This window comes from Coregonus lavaretus, assembly GCF_964263955.1.
Source record: "Coregonus lavaretus genome assembly, chromosome: 33".
NCBI lineage: Eukaryota > Metazoa > Chordata > Actinopteri > Salmoniformes > Salmonidae > Coregonus > Coregonus lavaretus.
In genome coordinates, this window is record NC_140020.1 from 24,380,456 (window position 1) to 24,402,517 (window position 22,062).

The following is a 22,062-nucleotide window of genomic DNA, read 5'->3' on the forward strand; positions in this document are numbered from 1 at the left end:
CACTGACCCCAACACAAACAAATGGGCAGACAAGACAAGAGGATGATGGTCCCCCGAGCTCTCTGGGTTCTGAAGTAATCTTATTTCCATGATGGGAGGTTGCTAGCGTGCTATTGGGCTGGTATGTCACAGGGTTGAGGAGGGGAGAAATGGGCCAACTCTAAATTAGCTGGCTCTGTTCTGACCACTAGGCCTTTTGGTATTGTAACACTCTCCGTTTTGATTCTCTGTAGAGAGATACGTGGGTTTATTTTAGGTGTCTGAAGGAAATTTTAATCTTTATATTATTCAGCAATCAGATAAGAAATTATATTTTTCAGCTGTCTTGAATGTATATTTTATATGTCTAAAATTATGAATGCAGTCAAAATTCACCAGAGAGGAGAAATACATTTAATGAAGAGGTCTAATAAAAATGTCTAAGAAACCTTTGGGGAAGCTGTTTCAAATAAACCACTAGATATGTCATCATCCAAGGCCTGCTTGTCTTCAGGTACGTCAGCCATTTTGAATCCCTAGCCTTTTTCCAGGTCCTAAGGGCTTTTCTGTATAGCTAACCTGAGTGAGAGGAGTGATTAGTTGCTCTCACACACCGGGTGGCTAATAAGGGGAGAGAATCAGGGCTCGGCCAGCCCTGGGAGGGAGGCGACAGGACACAGACATCAAAGGGGAGGACAGCAAACCCAAATGAATGGAGTGTGAAGCACAGTGGAGGATTTCTCTCTCTCTCTCTGAATTTCCCTCTCTCTCCCTCTCACTCCCGCTCTCTCTCTCCTTCTCTCCCTCCCTCAGCTAGGTACCGCAAGCACGCCCCAGGTTCCAAATGAGGTGACGGCCTGATCCTCCAAATGGAGCCGACTGTGTTTGATGACCTCATCTGTATTCAGCCTGGGTAGCCTCCACCTCGACCTGGGAGAGGGAGATACAGGGAGGCAGGGAGGCAGAACCTCTATCCTCTATCTCCCCAGCAGCACAGCTCTCCTTAGGCTGGCTGGCAGGCAGCAGGCAGACAGGCAGATAACTTTGAAGACTGATGTGACAGAGGACTGAACACCTTGCCTCCTTACTGCTCCACCCCCCCTCATTCGCCTCTCTCTCTCTCTCTCTCTCTCTCTCTCTCTCTCTCTCTCTCTCTCTCTCTCTCTCTCTCTCTTTCTCACCACCACCTCATTTTCCCCTCCCACATCTCCATCCTCCCTCATTCACCTCCTGCCCGCCCCCTTCTGCCTTGCCTTTCATTCCCCTCCTAAAATGAGCTGACCAGATGTCACACACAGCTAATGTCCCTCATAAGACAAAAAGGCTGCCGGCAGACTCGGCTTGGCCCGCTTTCTCACCCACAGTCCAGGTGTCTGCGCTCGATTGGAAGGTTGGTTTCATTAGTTCATGTGCCCAGTGAAGCGCCATGGCTGTGGTGGTCAGCAGACTTTCAGAGGATGATTAGGGAAACAACATGTGTTGTGGTTGATTGCTGGCTTAGCTCTGGTCCAGTCTCAGTTTCAGAGGTGTTTTATTCCGAGGTGTGTGAGTGTTTCTGTGTGTGTGTATGCATCAGTGGAGGCTCCTCAGAGTGAAACATTAAAAACATTATCCTTTTTAGATGAAACTATACTAAATATATTCACATCACCAAATAATTGATTAAAACACACTGTTTTGCATTGAAGGTCTACAGTAGCCTCAACAGCACTCTGTAGGGTAGCACCATGGTGTAGCCGGAGGACAGCTAGTTTCCGTCCTCCTCTGGGTACATTGACTTCAATCCAAAATCTAGGAAGCTCGTGGTTCTCACTCCCTTCCATAGACTTACACAGTAATTATGACAACTTCTGGAGGACGTCCTCCAACCTATCAGAGCTCTTGCAGCATGAACTGACATGTTGTCTACTCAACCAAAGGATCAGAGAATAAATCTAGTACTGAAAGCATAAGCTACAGCTAGCTAGCACTGCAGTGCATAAAGTGTGGTGAGTAGTTGACAAAGAGAGAAAGACAATAGTTGAACAGTTTAACAAATACATTTCTTAAAAAATGAAGGAGAAGCAATAGAGAGAGAAAGAGAGATAATTATATTTCGTTCATAGTATTTATTTTTCACTTTCACTTAGCTAGAGAATGCAGCTAGCTAGTTTAGCCTACACAAACACCCGGCTCAAACAGAGACGGATGCTATGTTAGCTAGCTGGCTATGGCTATCCAACACCGGAACTCTTCGAAGTCAGTGTAAGCTTTTGGTTTTATTAATTTAATGCCACTGCTAAACTGCTTGCTGCTGACTGTACTGCATGATTGTAGAGGGTTTACTAACGTGTTAGTTCTAGTAGCTATGTTAACTATTACATTAATATGGTGACAACAATGTAGGCCGTGTGTAGCGGTTAGCGGTTATGATATGAAGGTTTGGCTTGAAAAGGTTTTTTCGCCTGGTCACAGACAGCTGATGTGTTGTGCACTGAAGTCCACAAGCGAAGGGAAAAGGTGAGAGGAGGAGAGTAATTATACAACGATCAAAGTGATCATGCTGTTTGTATGTGGCTGCTATGAAAGTGAACTGTGTTTGCATGTGATCAGGGGTGTATTCATTCCGCCGATTCTTTTGAAAAACTATTCTTAAACAGAAGCAAACTGAACAAAAAGGGGATAAACATAACTGAATCTGTCCAATAGAAACTCTCGTTTGCAATTGTTGGACTAATGATTATACCCTAGATCAGCTAGATGCAGGCAAGTGTGTGCAAGGTGGTATTGAATGTGTCAATGTCTGTCATCTTGATTACTCACATTTCGCTTGACCTGTGCACCTATGTTGTAAACTGTCATTCATAGGCTAGGTTGTAGCAACCTCCTGATGGGTATAGGGAAAATGTTTGTATCATGTAGTAGCCCAAACATATCAATGTTACATTGGACTGGGTGAATGGAATATTTACATTTTAGTAATTTAGCAGACGCTCTTATCCAGAGCGACTTACAGTTAGTGAATACATATATATTTTTTTAATACTGGCCCCCCGTGGGAATCGAACCCACAACCCTGGCATTGCAAACGCCATGCTCTATCAACTGAGCTACATCCCTGCCGGCCATTCCCTCCCCTACCCTGGACGACGCTGGGCCAATTGTGCGCCGCCCATGAGTCTCCCGGTCGCGGCCGGCTGCGACAGAGCCTGGATTCGAACCAGGATCTCTAGCGCCACTCAGGAGTATATGAATGACAGTCATCCAATATGCTGTAATAGAAATAAGGCCATGCAAAAAAATTATAATAATCGTCCTCCCTCATCTTAAACGGCACCGACTGCCACTGGTATGCATGCATGGTGTGTGTGTGTGTGTGTGTGTGTGTGTGTGTGGTGCATACCCTTAAGACTTGGGAAATAGACTGGAGCAAGGGGCAGAGCAAATAAACAGTTCACATCTGTTCACACTTCAGTAAATTGGAGTGCTTGGCAGCATAGTAAAGTGTCTATCGGCCCACTGAGGGGGAGACATGCTTGGCCTGCATACTCATGCTGTTATTCTGACTAAACATCCTTGTCAGTTGACCTTTGTAAACAGGTGATGTCCAGTGGGTCTAACAGAGGTCTAACCTTCACATTACCAGCCGGTCCCAATTCACTCCCTACCCCTTCCCATTGGCTCTAACCCTGTGGTGTTTGCAGATCTGTAAGGTTTAAGCAATTTGGTGGAATCTCCACCAACACTGCTTATACCTATTCAGAGCCTTCAGATCTTCAAACATCGAAGGGTTTGGGCCAAGAGGAAAGGGTAGGTAGTGAATTGGGACTGACTTTCTCATCAACACAAGCCAACAGGTTCAATGGTCAGAGGTCCTAGGTCAAAGGTGAGTGTGAGAGACGCCAGATGGTGATTGGTGGGTACCTGCGGGGAAGTGTTCGTTGATTGGCCAGTTGTCCACCTGCAGAGTGGCGTTGCCCCCGTTCCTGGTAAAGCGCACCAGGTGGTACTTCCCATCATTGATCGTCGTAGTTACCTCCTTCACGCTGATGTCGGACGTACCAATGTTGAAGGTCACGCCCACATTGCCTTCCGTCTGGAAGAAAAGGGAAGAAAAAGAAGAAGAAGAAACAGAAATGTATTAAAAGATATCATCAACTTCCTCGTTGAAGCAACCCGGAAGAGAAACAAGCAGCAGGTTTGAGAGGATCAGTCTAAGGAAGGGGGGTGGAGAATCATTACTCTTGATCACATGATAATGAGTAGATATGTGGGATGCAAGTTGATTTGTAGATCAGTGCAGTCTGATTGCAAACACACACAACAAACAGGCATTTATTAACCGGTATCAACCACTTTCCTACCACAGGCAGTCTTCAGGTTGATAATTGACATTTCCCCATTGGTAAAACATTTCAATATAAGATGCCACATATAGAATAGCAGAGATGTGCAGAATTATACCATTTTCAATTCCTGGATTAGAACCAATTCCATTATGAGCTTCAATCAATACATATTCATTGCATTTGTAATGCTGTGATACCAAGACCAGGAATCGAGATCTTTGCAGAAGATGTAAACTGATTGCAACGTTTGATTCAATACTGCTGGCCTACATCATATAGCCTGGACTATACTACAGTAACTGAAACAGTTGAACAACAGAGTTACACATTACTTTGTTAACCTACGTCTCCCCCTATCTTCTCCGTGAGCTAATACTAATTACAATGAAGCCATGTATTGGACATACACTACCGTTAAAACATTTGGGGTCACTTAGAAATGTCCTTATTTTTGAAAGAAAAGCTATTTTTTTGTCCATTAAAATAACATCAAATTGATCGGAAATACAGCGTAGACATTGTTAATGTTGTAAATGGCTATTGTAGTTGGAAACGGCAGATTTTTAATGGAATATCTACATAGGCGTACAGAGGCCCATTATCAGCAACCATCAGTCCTGTGTTCCAATGGCACGTTGTGTTTGCTAATCCAAGTTTATCATTTAAAAAGGCTAATTGATCATTACAAAACCCTTTTGCAATTATGTTAGCACAGCTGAAAACTTGTACTGATTAAAGAAGCAATAAAACTGGCCTTCTTGAGACTAGTTGAGTATCTGGAGCATCAGCAATTGTGGGTTCGATTACAGGCTCAAAATAGCCAGAAACAAATAACTTTCTTCTGAAATTCGTCAGTCTATTCTTGTTCTGAGAAATGAAGGCTATTCCATGCGAGCAATTGCCAAGAAACTGAAGATCTCGTACAACGCTGTGTACTACTCCCTTCACAGAACAGCGCAAACTGGCTCTAACCAGAATAGAAAGAGGAGTGGGAGGCCCTGGTGCACAACTGAGCAAGAGGACAAATACATTAGAGTGTCTAGTTTGAGAAACAGGCGCCTCACAGGTCCTCAACTGGCAGCTTCATTAAATAGTACCCGCAAAACATCAGTCTCAACGTCAACAGTGAAGAGGCGACTCCAGGATCCTGACCTTCTAGGCAGAGTTGCAAAGAAAAAGCCATATCTCAGACTGCCCATCTTAATCTTTTATTTTTATTGGCTTGTCTAAGATATCACTTTGTCTTTGCAACTCTGCCTAGAAGGTCAGCATCCCGGAGTCGGAACACAGGACTGATGGTTGCTGAAAATGGGCCTTTGTACGCCTATGTAGATATTCCATAAAAAATCAGCCATTTCTAGCTACAATAGCCATTTACAACATTAATAATGTCTACACTGTATTTCTCATCAATTTGATGTTATTTTAATGGACAAAAAAATAGCTTTTCTTTCGAAAACTTTTGAACGGTGGTGTATATTCTACTATAGGTTGTGTGCTAGTATGGACACAGTAACAAAGCCACTCGTTCCAAGGTCCATACCACTAAGAATACTAGACAGTATACAATCTTAGAAAAAAAAGGGTTACAAAATGGTTCTTTGTGGAAAGGGTTCTACCTGGAACCCAAAAGGGTTTTTCAAAGGGTTCTCCCACGGGGACAGCCGAAGAAGCCTTTTAGGTTCTAGGTTGAACCTTTTTTTCTAAGGGTGTAGACCCCAATGGTAGACCATAGAGTTGGTAGCTATACTAGCTATCATTATGGTTCATTATCCTGTTTTAATGTGTTGAGAGTTAGCTGTAACAAAACAGTCAGTCACTTAATGATGAGTAATGTTCTGTCGAACGCCAGGACAGATGCCTCTCTCTCCCCACATCACATATGTAGCAGCACATATGTTTTATTTAACGGCAAAGTTAATGGTGTTATATCAGTCAAAGAGAGAGAGAGTGGGAGAGAGAGAGAGGCAAATAAGAACCTCATTGGTTTCTCACCGCAACTTACTTTCTCGCCAACTTGCTAATTTTAAACAACCTGCCAACATGTTTGATCGGAGCTGCTTGGGTATGCATGGGAACGTAGGCGTTACATGGAAAATGTTTTAAAGAGAGACAGGGATGGCGAGAGAAAGAGAGAGAGAGAGGGATAGAGCAAGAGAGAGATCGAGAGAAAGAGACAAAGACTGAGAGACAGAGTTAGAGAGAGATTCGAGATCGTGAGCAGGAGAGTGAACGAGCGAGGGGTGAAGAGGAAGAGAGAGAGGGATAGAGCGAGAGAGGGACGAGAGAGAAAGAGTGGGGATCTAAGGCTACAGTGTTTTCCATGTAATTTGTCCTAATCCCCTCTGGGAATGGTTTGTGTAATTACTTGCTTTAAAGGCCCAGAGCCAAGGGGACATTTCTCACAACACGGCCGTGTGTGTGTGTGTGTGTGTGTGAGTGCATGATGTACCGACCCACCTGGCTGATGACACAATGTGTTAATGGATCAGTGAAGGGATAAGAGCTAGTGAATCAGGATATACGATAGTGTGTGTGTGTGTGTGTTTGCTATAGCTCTCCACTTAACACTGTCCACTGCTACTTCCTATCATTAATTAACCCTTGACATTGTTGTTAACCCCTCGCTATTGCCTGATACCACTAAACACCCACACCCAACACCTTTTAATTGAATTGAAAACACTATACCACAGTGGCAATACCTGACATACAGTGAAAACATTGAGGAAGACAGCATCCATTTTGTGAGAAATTAAAACATGGAGTTGGGACAGCGTTGACTCACCAAGGATGTTCAAGGCAATCTTTCTGAAAGGAGGCGAAATGCTAGATTAAATATCTTGATAAAGGTTGCAGGCCTAGTTAGTTTCTCTTCTATTGAAAGTATTTCAAAATGACTGCCTTGAAGATACTTTAGAGGCTCTCACACTGTTTTCTTTGCTAACAAAAAGGTAGCTGTTTTTCTTTGTATGTTTTTCAGTACCTAGGCCAACCCAGCACAATGTCCAAATAGCACATGATTTTCTCTCATGTTTGGAGTAGTAGTCTAGGAAACCACAAGAGTACCCTATAACTCTACTCCATGCACCCACAGTCTCACACATTCTGACACAGGTTGGGGGCACCTTAATTGGGGAGGACGGGCTCGTGGTAATGACTGGAGCGGAATCAGTGGAATGGTATCAAACACATGGTTTCTATGTGTTTGATGCCATTCCATTCGCGCCGTTCCAGACATTATTATGAGCCGTCCTTCCCTCACAACCTCCACTGGTCTGACACAGAATCTCAAACATTGCGTGCTAAAATACACACAACATACATACAATATGATGAAAGAAAAAGGCACACCTCTCTCTCTCTCTTAACAATCTTCCATCTCAGCTGATAATGGAGTAGGAAGGCAGTAAAACATGGGAAATGCATCTCCTAAAAGTGCTAGGTCGTGCTCGAGGAAGAAGGGAGACATGAACACCGCAGCATGACCAGTTAACGCACTCCCAATCTGATCGTAAGAGCTTCTCCTAATTACTAAAGTCACGGTTCAAATGGCAACCAAAATGTAAACTTGCTTGAAGTTTAAACATAGGGTTCACTCCAGTGCATTGACAAAACACCATGTTTTTCGGAATAGTGAATAATGGAACAACTTACCCAAAAAGAGAAAATGTCTAGATGAAAGCAAAACACTATACAGTACATCAACACCCCATTCACTCTGACCTTCAAATCAACTGGCAGACCATCGGTCCCCCACAATGCCACATCAAAAGTAGTGCTGAGCGATTAGTGCTTTTTAAGTTCGGTTTCGGTTTGATTATTAAAAAATAATCACGTTTTTTGATTTCGGTTTCGATAATTGTTTTACATTATGCATTATGTGGGTTGAATGCTGTAACAACACAGAATAAAACAATTAATACAAGTCCCATGATGGTAGTGACTGCCACATTACTGCTTATCACTTATTAACCATCATTTATTCACATTACTTTACTTTTATAAAATATTTCAGTTATAGTGTTTAATGATTACTTTATTATTTCATTCCAAGTCATCATCTCATCTCTATAGAGCTGCAGCCTATGCTATCTTACAAAATCACTATTTTAGTAGTTCTTCAAGGTAAATAAGGCATACTTTTATGACTGCTGAATACCAACTATCAATCACTTAGATCATGTATTTTCAGGTAGAGATACCTCGCAAAGCAACTGCTCTCTATCCCTCTGGATCGAACATTCTTCTCTCTCTTTTATGTAGCAGGCATAAAAGAAAAACAGACCGGACAAGTAGGCGTGGTCAATTAGTTGTTTAAAAAAATGATTTTGGTTTTGGTTAATCGCTCAGCAGTAATCAAAAGACACATTACTCCCTTTACAAATACCTACAAACAACAACAGATTACAGCACCGCTGTAAACAACAACGATAACAACAGACACAGTGCAGCGGTGCCCCAGGGCATGGTGGTATTAGCTCTCTGTGGTGGTCTTGCTGCTCAAAGCCCTGCTTAGTTTATACTCTCCCTGCACACACACACACACACACACACTCTCACACACACACACACACACGCACATACACGCACACGTATGCATACACGCACACGTATGCACACACACACACACATGCACACAAACACACACACACACACAGACACACACTCCGCCGTCCAGCGGCCACCCACCTGACCGCCTGCCCTCCCTCCACTGCTACGGCAACGCTGTGATTGACATTTCCAATTACATTCTTTATTGGCCTGTCAGTCGCCGGGTGGGACAGCACTTCATTGTCTCTTAAGGAAGGGGAGGGATGGCTATTGGTCTCCCAGTAAAAGATGATGAGCCCCCTGATATTCCTGCACTAGAAAATAAATACATGAGGTGGAAGGAGAATAACACACACAATCCTGCCTAACAAAGCATAAGCTTGCACTGAGCCCTAACCCACACCATCACACTGCAGCAACAAACAGCAGAGACAAGAGGCTTCGATCTCACTAACTGTCACTCTCACAACACAACACAACAGAACAGAACACAACAGAACACAACCCAAAAGAACACAACAGAATGCAACAGAATACAACACAACAGAACACAACACAACACAAGAGAACACAACACAACACAACACAAGAGAACACAACACAAGAGAACACAACACAAGAGAACACAACACAACACAACACAAGAGAACACAACACAAGAGAACACAACACAACACAACACAAGAGAACACAACACAACAGAACACAAGAGAACACAACACAACAGAACACAAGAGAACACAACACAACAGAACACAACAGAACAGAACACAACAGAACAGAACACAACAGAACTGAACACAACAGAACTGAACACAACAGAACTGAACACAACAGAACTGAACACAACAGAACACAAACCAAAAGAACACAACAGAATGCAACTGAACACAACACAGCAGAACACAACACAACACAACACAAGAGAACACAACACAAGAGAACACAACACAACACAAGAGAACACAACAGAACATAACACAACAGAACACAACACAACACAAGAGAACACAACACAAGAGAACACAACACAACACAAGAGAACACAACAGAACATAACACAACAGAACACAACACAACACAAGAGAACACAACACAACACAACACAAGAGAACACAACACAACACAACACAACACAAGAGAACACAACACAAGAGAACACAACAGAACACAAGAGAACACAACACAACAGAACACAAGAGAACACAACACAACAGAACACAAGAGAACACAACACAACAGAACAGAACACAACAGAACAGAACACAACAGAACAGAACACAACAGAACTGAACACAACAGAACACAAACCAAAATAACTCAACAGAATGCAACAGAACACAACACAACAGAACACAACACAACAGAACACAATACAACAGAACACAACACAACACAACACAACACAACACAACACAACAGAACACAACAGAACACAACAGAACACAACAGAACACAACACAACACAACACAACAGAACACAACAGAACACAACACAACACAACACAACAGAACACAACACAACAGAACACAACAGAACACAACAGAACACAACACAACACAACACAACACAAGAGAACACAACACAACAGAACACAAGAGAACACAACACAACAGAACACAAGAGAACACAACACAACAGAACACAACAGAACAGAACACAACAGAACACACCAGAACACAACAGAGCACAAGAGAACACAAGAGAACACAACACAACAGAACACAACACAACAGAACACAACACAACAGAACACAACAGAATGCAACAGAACACAACAGAACACAACACAACACAAGAGAACACAACCCAACAGAACACAACACAAGAGAACACAACACAACAGAACACAATACAACACGTTCCTGTTATACTTTTATCTACTCAGACTGATATGATGTGTTGTGTTAAAACGCTGTCACGCTCATACACAATATACATAATCCCCCCCCCCCCCCCCCCCACTGACTGGTCCTCTCCTCCACGGTTTGACTGCCTGCCTGCCACTAAACCATTGATCATTTTAACTGTGTATTTCTGACCTATGGAGATGAGAGACTGAGTGTTGGCAGGACAAAGCCGTGAGAGATCGGCAGGGGGAGGAGGGTGATGTGGTGTTTGTCAGTGTGTGAGTGTGTGTGTGTGTAAGTGATGGAAGTGCGGGTAAGTAAGACTGATAAAATAAATCACAGTTACGGTCAGAGAGAAGCAGCACATGAAGAGCTCTGCTCCGCCGCCAAGTGCTCGGTCCCACGTGATCCCCCCGCATACTGACACTGGTAATCAGACCCACAATCCAATTCACCATCCTCCGATCAATGCCTTCAACACAAGGAGCGCCCCCAGGCAGCCAATCACTCAGAGCAGCACAGCAGCTCCAGCTCCAGGCCTCTCTGAGCCCTCTCCAGGCCCGTAACACAGACAGCCTTCACAGCATGGTGTGTGTGTGTGTGTGTGTGTGTGTGTGTGTGTGTGTGTGTGTGTGTGTGTGTGTGTGTGTGTGTGTGTGTGTGTGTGTGTGTGTGTGTGTGTGTGTGTGTGTGTCCAGGCCCATAACACAGATAGTCTTCACATCACAGCCCTGCCAGACAGATATACAATAGACTACATTCCCTAGATGGGGCATTGGTCATTTTGTTAAAGCATGGATATATCCAGGACTCTCCAGGCCCGTAGACACATCACAGCCTAGCCCAGACAGTCACTCTACAGGGATGGCTATTATTACAATGGACTCCATCCTCTAGGATGGTGAATGGTCATTTTGCCGAGAGCAGATGTTGCATGTCTATAGGCCTGCAAGTGTAGCCCCCACATTATGGAAGACATATAGGACAGGATTTTGCATTTCTTTTGGGAAATACGAATACAAATAGATGAAGTTGTGATTACTACCTCTGAGGGTTTAGAGCTTGAGGTAGTCATCTCATACAAGTACTTGGGAGTATGGCTAGACGGTACACTGTCCTTCTCTCAGCACATATCAAAGCTGCAGGCTAAGGTTAAATCTAGACTTGGTTTCCTCTATCGTAATCGTTCCTCATTCACCCCCAGCTGCCAAACTAACCCTGATTCAGATGACCATCCTACCCATGCTAGATTACGGAGATGTAATTTATAGATCGGCAGGTAAGGGTGCTCTCGAGCGGCTAGATGTTCTTTACCATTCGGCCATCAGATTTGCCACAAATTATCCTTATAGGACACATCACTGCACTCTATACTCCTCTGTAAACTGGTCATCTCTGTATACCCGTCGCAAGACCCACTGGTTGATGCTTATTTATAAAACCCTCTTAGGCCTCACTCCCCCCTATCTGAGATACCTACTGCAGCCCTCATCCTCCTCATACAACACCCGTTCTGCCAGTCACATTCTGTTAAAGGTCCCCAAAGCACACACATCCCTGGGTCGCTCCTCTTTTCAGTTCGCTGCAGCTAGCGACTGGAACGAGCTGCTAAAAGCACTCAAACTGGACAGTTATATCTCCATCTCTTCATTCAAAGACACAATCATGGACACTCTTACTGACAGTTGTGGCTGCTTCGCGTGATGTATTGTTGTCTCTACCTTCTTGTCTTTGTGCTGTTGTCTGTTCCCAATCATGTTTGTACCATGTTTTGTGCTGCTACCATGTTGTGCTGCTGCCAGGTTGTGTTGCTACCATGTTGTTGTCATGTGGTGTTGCTACCATGCTGTGTAGTTGTCTTAGCTCTCTCTTTATGTCTTTGTGTCTCGTCGTGATGCGTGTTTTGTCCTATATCTTTTTTTTTTATCCCCCCGTCCCCGCAGGAGGCCTTTTGCCTTTTGGTAGGCCGTCATTGTAAATAAGAATTTGTTCTTAACTGACTTGCCTAGTCAAATAAAAATATTGAGAAAATGGTGGCTGTATTTTATTATTGTGTGTGTAACGTATTCTAAGTGAGGTAGCTGGTGCATGGACATTTGTAGCCTACTGAGACAGTCTGTGAAACCGGTCTACATTTGAGACCATTGAATGAACATCTTCTAAACCTGTTTTCCACAAAGGTATCACATAGCAAAAACTGTCATACATCCTTAGGATATTCGGTATGAACATAAAAAGCTGATCTGAATGACATAAACTTGCTATAAACCAAACTCCCAACTGGGACCCAGAAGATCCAGCAGATCCAGTATCAAACTGAACCCATCCCGGTGAGGAAGCTGAGATTACATACAGCCTCCATCTGACATCATGCAGGGCAGCAGAACTAAAATGAGTGTTTTGTCGTCAGTATCAAGGACCACACATAGGGTGTGTCCCAAATGGCACCCTATTCCCTATGTAGTGCACTACATTTGACCAGGTCCAATAGGGAATAGGGTGCCATTTGGGAGGTATTCAGAGAGAGGTACAGGACAGTAGGTCGATATGAAGATAAGGAAGGAAATGTGAGACAGAGGATTGATGCTCATGGCCTTCACAACAACAAGACATTTATCTGAGGTAATTGACAGAGATAACTCAAAGATGACAGGACCATTTGCAGCATTCCGGCGATCAGTGTTGAGGGAATTATTTTCTGTGATGACATTATCCTATGGTAGACTCTACTCTGTGTCCGTGGTAATAGTGTCCATGGCAACGGCATTGTCTAGGTCTATGAGGTTAACGCAGTAAAACTTTGATCATCTTTATCATTCTTTAAATTTCAAGACTCCATAAGACTCCCTAAATTCAACCAAACTTAGCCGCACATGAATTCAAAAAGATTTGAGGTCTTCAGGTTCAGGTGGAAGAGGGTTCATTCTACACCCCAAAGATCCTAAAATATTCACACGGGAGAAGCAGGAACAAAGGAACCGCTTCACTCCATGGTAAGGACAAGAACAAAATGTCCTCTTTCCTTAATACAGCCTGGTAATTGGTTCGCTAATGCCTAGAAGTCCATTAGCAGAGTGTGTTAAATGCTCAGGAGTGCCAGTCAATGTTAGCCTCTAACCCCGGCTGGTCTACATAATAAAAACACACCGGTGAATATTTAATTTAAACATGAGCAGGAAGCAGCATTGTGAAAGGTAATGGCTTTGACACTCTTTCCGGCTCAATGTCAAAGGAAGGCAGAGACTTGGTCCTCTTTGATCCTCCTATGGCTTCAGCAGGGTCAGCCTTATGCATTATTTATACCCCCCCAACACACACACACACACAGTAATTGTCCCAGACACTAATGGTGGAGGGTCTGGTGAAAACATTTATCAATGTTTCCCCAGAGACAGTCATCCACGATGACGCTCGATGATATCACGTTCATCTAGGTCCGTGTCGACAGGTTGAAACACTCACTGGTCTTAATCATCACAAATATCTTGTTCTCTCTCTGGCTTAGAGTGCTCAAGTTAAGAGTACAGGTGCTCGAGGAGTTTGAAATGTTATTGCTGTCCATAATGTACAGTACATAACAACATGCTATTTTATGCACATTTCCAAAGCGTTTACCATTTTCAGATGTTTTTCCTGTTTAGCTGTAACGCACGGCTGCAGTGATTACTATGCACAAACCAAACCACAGAAACATAGTAAAGCAACTCCGTCGGTGATGAATCTCTACTGCTGTCTGGCAGGCAAGGCACGGCTGACCCAGACCTATTCTCCTTCTCTCATCATTAGAATGCAGAATGCACAGCTGACACACACACATGCACGCACACACACACTACATCATTACAATGTAGAATGCACCGTCGACACAGTAATCAGGTCGTATGCAAACGCGGTCGGGCTCGACGGACCACACAGCACACGAGTTCTGCATCCATCCATCGTTATTCATAGCAACATTAACTCCAACAAAAGACAGAGGAACCATTCATTAAATATTAATACAAACAATTGGACTGATGTTTAGGAGGCCTCTGTGTATTTCGTTTTTTATTTCCATGAAGCCACAGTGGGTCTACTGGTCCATTAGGGAGAGCAGGGATTTGGAGGAGACACACACACACACACACTCCCTCCCGACAACTGGGCTGTGAACCTCACACAGCGCTGCTTGGTTCTAACACGTGGCCAGCACGACAGGGGTTCATTAAAAAAACACTAAATAGGATTTGTGCTCAACGGAATACAGTGCTGTGAAAGTCCATTAGGGACCTGGCTAATGAAATTGAAACAGCTTGGTGATCAAATTAGAATCTGTTCTGTAGATATTTAATTTAATGTGCTGGTGAATTCGAAACACTTTCAATTTGGGTCTCCCGTTTGAAATTGCGCGCCATAAATCAAGCAGACTATGTTCATAGGGTTTCTCTCTCTCGTTCCCTTGATTTTCTCTCAAATGAAGAGGAACAACCTTGTGAACTGAAGTTTGTAGTGAATAGAACAACTATTAGGGCATGAAAAGGACTCCCACTGTAGCTATACTTATAAAGTGTTATATCGGTTAACCAAGAACTAAAATCCCAGACCTTCATCGGGCATCATGCGAAATAATACACTCATACCTTTTCAAAAGAACGACTTAATGTCTAAGATCTTTGCACACCCGTATTGTAAAACATTTGCACATTATTATTTTAAAAATTCTTCAAGCTCAGTCAAGTTGGTTGTTGATCATTGCTAGACAGCCATGTTCAAGTCTTGCAATAGCTTTTCAAGCTGATTTAAGTCAAAACTGTAACTAGACCACTCAGGAACATTCAATGTCGTCTTGGTAAGCAACTCCAGTGTATATTTGGCCTTGTGTTCTAGGTTATTGTCCTGTTGAATGGTGAATTTGTCTCCTAGTGTCTGTTGGAAAGCAGACTGAACCAGGTTTTCCTCTAGGATTTTGCCTTTGCTTAGCTCTATTCCATTTATTTTTTCCCTAAAAAAACTCACTAGTCCTTGCCGATGACAAGCATACCCATAACATGATGCAGCCACCACCATGTTTGAAATTATGAAAAGTTGTGTTGTGTTGGATTTGCCCCAAACATAACGCTTTGTATTCAGGACATAAAGTACATTTCTTTGCCATATTTCTTGCTGTTTTACTTTAGTGCCTTATTGCAAACAGGATACATGTTTTGGAATATTTTTAGTCTGTACAGGCTACCTTCTTTTCACTCTGTCATTTAGGTTAGTATTGTGGAGTAACTACAATGTTGTTGATACATCCTCAGTTTTCTCCTATCACAGCCATTAAACTCTGTAACTGTTTTAGAGTCACCATTGGCCTCATGGTGAAATCCCTGAGCGGTTTCCTTCCTCTCCGGCAACTGAGTTATGAAGGATGCCTGTATCATTGTAGTGACTGGGTGTATTGATACATCATCCAAAGTGTAATTAATAACTTCACCATGGTCAAAGTGTTATTCAATGTCTGCGAGGCGTTGGAAAACCTCCCTGGTCTTTGTGGTTCAATCTGTGTTTGAAATTCACTGCTCGACTGAGGGACATTACAGATAATGGTATGTGTGGGGTACAGAGACGAGGTAGTCATTCAAAAATCATGCTAACCACTATTATTTCATTTTACCCCTGAACTTATTTAGGCTTATAAACTCAATTCATTTGTAGACATTTCTAAAAACATAACTCCAAGTTGACATTATGGGGTATTGTGAGTAGGCCAGTGACACAAAATCTCAATTGAATTGATATTAAATTCAGGCTGTAACACAGCAACATGTGGAAAAAGTAAAGGGGTGTAAATACTTTCTGAAGAATACCTTTAGTCACTTTGGCAAATGCATTGTTCCTGCCAGCTCTTACAGGAGAGGAAATAGCTTTGAATTGAAGCACAAGACACTCCAGCCTGTTTGAAGTAGTGCCATATAACAACTGTAAATGTAATAACTTTTTAATTTAATAACTTGCCGGTAAACGTAATAAAATGTTAACCGGTGGTTATTACATTAGCCGATGAGTAACAACTTTATGAATAATGTAATAACTTCAACCAATCAAGTATTAACTTCACACATTTTTTTAAATGTACTACTTTGCTCAATTGGGCCTTAGTATTAAACATATAATCTGCAATAGTTCCCTGCAAACAATAATGAGTCATTAGGACATCCCTGGGACGTCACAAAATGGTTGCCTAAAATCGCCAGGATGTTGTGTCATGGTCCCCTAGAGGCTACATCCAACATTCAACACACGCATGACAACAAATTTAGGTATGTCAAACGGACTATCTCAGATAGGGAGAGTCCAAAGTCTCAACGTATCTTCACGTTTTTTAATACGAACAATGGCGATCGGAGGCAGGGATACAAAATAGATAACCACCAACAAAGCGCAAAAACAAGAACCGGCACCACTGAGATTCCAGCCATTTAATGTAATCAAGTGGACAGCACACCCTGAGTAACAGCTCCAGAGATCATCCACTCCCCAGCGCAGATGGAGAGAGCCAGGAGCAGCTTTGGGATGCGGCTGCCTGCCTTTGAACATCAAGCAGCAGTTGGATGGAGCACTCACAGGGAGAGAGAGGGGAAGAGACAGACTCCCAACTTACCATCTGTTTACACACCTATTTAAGCAAGCTCTGTCTTCCAGGTCAGACAGATGGAAACGCATAGCCGCACGCATGCAAACAATGGCCTTTAGTAGTGACACATGTAAGGCCATTGTTAGCTAGCATTGATATCATTAGTGACGCCGCTGACGCTAGCTAGCGCCTACACTTAAACAGCTGAATGGCTAAAGCTAAAAAGCTACTGCTGTTCCTTGGCTGAGAGTGTATTCCAACAAGGGTTTAGGCCAGGCATGCAGAGTAGGCTAAATGCATTTGGAGAAAGGGGGGAGGCTTTGGGGTTTATGATGATGATATGTAGGCAGACAGAAAAATGTATTTGTAGCTCACCCACCAGTGGGCAGACATATGTGGATATTCCTGCCAAGGGCTCAGGGAGAGATAGATAGCACAAACACAGTTGTCAGGGGATCTATCAGTGGTCTGGGTTAACCACCTAGGGATAAACACCTAGCCACCCGCCACCTCACCTACAGAGGTGTGAGACACACACAGGGAGAGGTGTGAGACATAGGGGAAGAGCTAGGGCAGAGATCCAGTGAATCTGCACTGGGGAGTGGAGTATCTCTGGAGCTGTTTCTCAGGGTGTCTGCTGTCCACTTGATTACATTAAACTGCTGGAATCTCAGTGATGCTGGTTCTTGTTTTTGTGCTTTTGTGGTGGTAATTTATTTTGTATCCCTGCCTCCGATCACCATCGTTCATATAAAAAAACATAGGCTACTGATCTCTTGGTCTCACAGTCTTAAAGTCACATGTTCACTGGTTCGAGTCCCTCCTGAATTTGCTTTCAGAAGCATTATCAAACTAGAGTATTGAAAGTGTGGTTCGTTTTATACAGAAAACGATTACTTTAAGATAGACTATGAGCTATCTCCCGCTATAACACAGACTCATATCAAGGCAGATCATTTTTATTCAACCCAATTTCATGGCTGATTAACTCCAGATTCATACTGTAGTATGTAGTCTTGCACTAGTAAAGTCAGAGTTGAACTGATTACTGCAGTGCGGTTCAGAGTCCTAATGGGCCGTATACACTCAAAACATTACATGCAGCCTCCACTGGACCAGGTGAATCCAGGTGAAAGCTATGATCCCTTATTGATGTCACCTGTTAAAATCCACTTCAATCAGTGTAGATGAAAGGGAAGAGACAGGTTAAAGAAGATTTGTTAAGCCTTTAGACAAATGAGACATAGATTGTGTACGTGTGCCATTCAGAGGGTGAATGGGCAAGACAAAATATTTAAGTGCATTTGAACGGGGTATGGTAGTAGGTGCCAGGCGCACCGGTTTGAGTGTGTCAAGAACAGCAACGCTGCTGGGTTTTTCATGGTCAACAGTTTCCCGTGTGTATCAAGAATGGTCCACCACCCAAAGATCATCCAGCCAATGGCAGGCCAGTGGTCAAAAACGGGTCATTGATGAAAGAGGACAAAGGAGGCTGAGATGAATTGTGCAGAGGAACAGACGGGCTACAGTTAGTCAACTGACAGTCCAGTACAACATTGGTGCCCAAAGACCCATAAAATAATGCACTCGTCATACACCAATGGGGTATGATAGACGTCGACCTTACAGAGTTCCACTTCTTTAAGCAAAAAACAAGAAACTGTGGTTGCAGTGGGTTAAGGAACAAAAACACTGGACACTGGAGAATTTGAAAAACATGGCCTGGTCTGATGAATCCCAGTTCCTGCTGTTTCACGGTGATGGGAGGGCTAGGGCATGAGTACATGCATCCATCATGCCGCGTGTCAACATTGCAGGCTGGTGGTGGTGGTGGTGTGACGGTGTGGGGTGTATTTTCGTGGCACACATTGGGCCCCTTAATAAAAGTGGAGCAACGTTTGAATGCCACAGGATATCTGAACATCATTGTCAATCAGATGCATCCCTTCATGGCAGCAGTGTATCCATCTGCGAATAGATATTTTGTCAGCAGGTGTTCCTAATGTTTTGTACACTCAGTGTATATGATCTCCATATGTTCATACTGGGCTGTATATATTATCTCTCCATATGTTCATACTGGGCCTTATATACACTCAGCAGACAGTTTATTAGGCACACCCATCTAGTGCCGGGTCGGACCCCCTTTGCCTTCAAAACTGCCTGAATTCTTCGGGGCATGGATTCTACAAGTCGGAAACGTTCCACAGGGATGTTGGTTCATGCTGACGCAATGGTATCACACAGTTGCTGTAGACTGGAAGAGGGTAAACCACCGCCACCAGCCTGTACAGTTGACACCAGGCAGAATGGATCCATGGACTCATGCTGCTTACGCCAAATCCTGACTGCCATCACCATGGCGCAACAGGAACCGGGATTCTTCGGACCAGGCAATGTTTTTCCACTCCTCAATTGTCCAGTGTTGGTGATCGCGTGCCCACTGGAGCAGCTTCTTCTTGTTTTTAGCTGATAGGAGTGGAACCCGGTGTGGTCATCTGCTGCAATAGCCCATCCGTGACAAGGATCGACGAGTTGTGCATTCCGAGATGCCGTTCTGTACACCACTGTTGTACTGCGCCATTATTTGTCTGTATGTGGCCCGCCTGTTAGCTTGCACAATTATTAACATTCTCCTTCGACCTCTCTCATCAACGAGCTGTTTTCACCCACAGGACTGCCGCTGACTGGATGTTTTTTGTTTGTTGCACCATTTTCGGTAAACCCTTGACACTGTCGTGGGTGAAAAGCCCAGGAGGGCGGCCGTTTCTGAGATACTGGATCTGGCGTGCCTGGCACCGATGATCCGATCACCCTCAAAGTTGCTTAGGTCACTCGTTTTGCCCATTCTAACGTTCAGTCGAACAGTAACTGAATGCCTCAATGCCTGTCTGCCTGCTTTATAGAACAAGCCACGGCCACTGGGCTGTATAGATTACATTTCCATGTTCATATACACTATGCCTATGTCCCAAATGTCTCCTTATTCCCTATATAGTGTACTACTTTTGACCAGGGCCATAGGGTCAAACCCTGGTCAAAAGCCCCATATAGGGAATAGGGTGCCATTTGGGATGCAATGAAACTCTCAGGCCATTCATAAAATATGATAGGGATAACCTAACACACTATCCCGCTACCGAGATCGATAACATACTGATTAATCAATCAGCATGGTCTAAAGGCCAGGCGAATCAATTAGACTGATATGAACCTTCTTCAATAGGAAGGTTATATCCTAATTATGGTATTTATGGTTCAATAAGAATGATATCTCCATGCAGGGATGGAGAATATGGAGAAAAGAGAATTATGAAGTGCATAAGATAATAATTTCACTACTGACAGGTACAATTCTGAGTGGGTAAGTTTGACATGCCTTGAGATAAACCTAGCGATTGGACCCCTGCTGGTTAGGAAGCGGAGAACATTTCTCATGCTCACTGTCTCAATGTGTCAGCATATTTCATAGCTTCACAGCTTCAGTATTTCCTGTGTTCAGTGGTGGGGAGATGAGAGGGAAAGAGAGGGAGTGAGCAAGGGAGGGAGTGAGGTAGGGAGGAAGGAAGGGAGAGAGGAGGAGGGAGTGAGGGAGAGAGGGAGGGAGGGAGGGAGAAGAAGAAAGAGAGAAAGTCTGGAGTTCAATCGACAACGCCACAGCCTTACTGCCTGTGATCCACACACTTTTTATTCAGAAAAATAGAACCATATACAAATCCACAGGAAGTTTTACCTGCTGGCAGCAATAGGTTTTTTGCAGGACCCCAGACCATTCTGCGACTTGATTTGAACTAAAAGAGTCACTATACGAAAATAACACAATTCAGGTTAGATTGAATTGAGCCCATATTAAAAGGAGAATCAGGCAAAGACTAACAGACAGTGATGGGAGCTGGTGAAGACAGACTATGAGAGAGAGAGAGAGAGAGAGAGAGAGAGAGAGAGAGAGAGAGAGAGAGAGAGAGAGAGAGGACAACAACAACAACACAATTAGATCCAACCAAATCATGAGAAAACAAAAAGAGAATTACTTGACACATTGGAAAGAATTAACAAAATAACAGAGCAAACTAGAATGCTATTTGGCTCTAAACAGAAAATACACAGTGGCAGAATACCTGACCACTGTGACTGACCCAAAATTAAGGAAATCTTTGACTATGTACAGACTCAGTGAGCATAGCCTTGCAATTGAGAAAGGCCGCCGTAGGCAGACCTGGCTCTCAGAAGAAGACAGGCTATGTGCACACTGCCCACAAAATGAGGTGGAAACTGAGCTGCACTTCCTAACCTCCTGCCAAATGTATGACCATATTAGAGACATATTTCCCTCAGATTACAGAGATCCACAAAGAATTCGAAAACAAACCCAATTTTGATAGATTCCCTTATCTACTGGGTGAAAAACCACAGTGTGCCATCACAGCAGCACGATTTGTGACCTGTTGCCACAAGAAAAGGGCAACCAGTGAAGAACAAACACCATTATAAATACAACCCATATTTATGTTTATTTATTTTCCCATTTGTACTTTAACTATTTGCACATTGTTACAACACTGTATATATACATAATATGACATTTTAAATGTCTTTATTCTATTGGAACTTCTGAGTGTAATGTTTACTGTTAATATTTATTGTTTATTTCACTTTTGTTTACTATCTATTTCACTTGCTTTGGCAATGTTAACATACGTTTCCCATGCCAATAAAGCCCTTAAATTGAAATTGAATTGAATTGAATTGAGAGAG

At 43.2% G+C, this 22,062-nt stretch overlaps 1 protein-coding gene across 1 annotated transcript in view; it reads right to left on the reverse strand.

Annotated features, from left to right (window-relative positions):
* Positions 1–883: 883 nt before the first annotated feature.
* LOC311108380 (neurexin-3b-beta-like) overlaps positions 884–22,062 on the reverse strand; it is a gene marked incomplete at both ends in the record, with an annotated part of 87,894 nt that continues 66,715 nt past the window's right edge. The window contains 2 exons of the mRNA XM_084151014.1: positions 884–909; positions 3,883–4,054. Of these exons, the coding sequence (XP_084007140.1) occupies positions 884–909; positions 3,883–4,054 (198 nt within the window). The remainder of the gene's footprint in view (positions 910–3,882; positions 4,055–22,062) is intronic.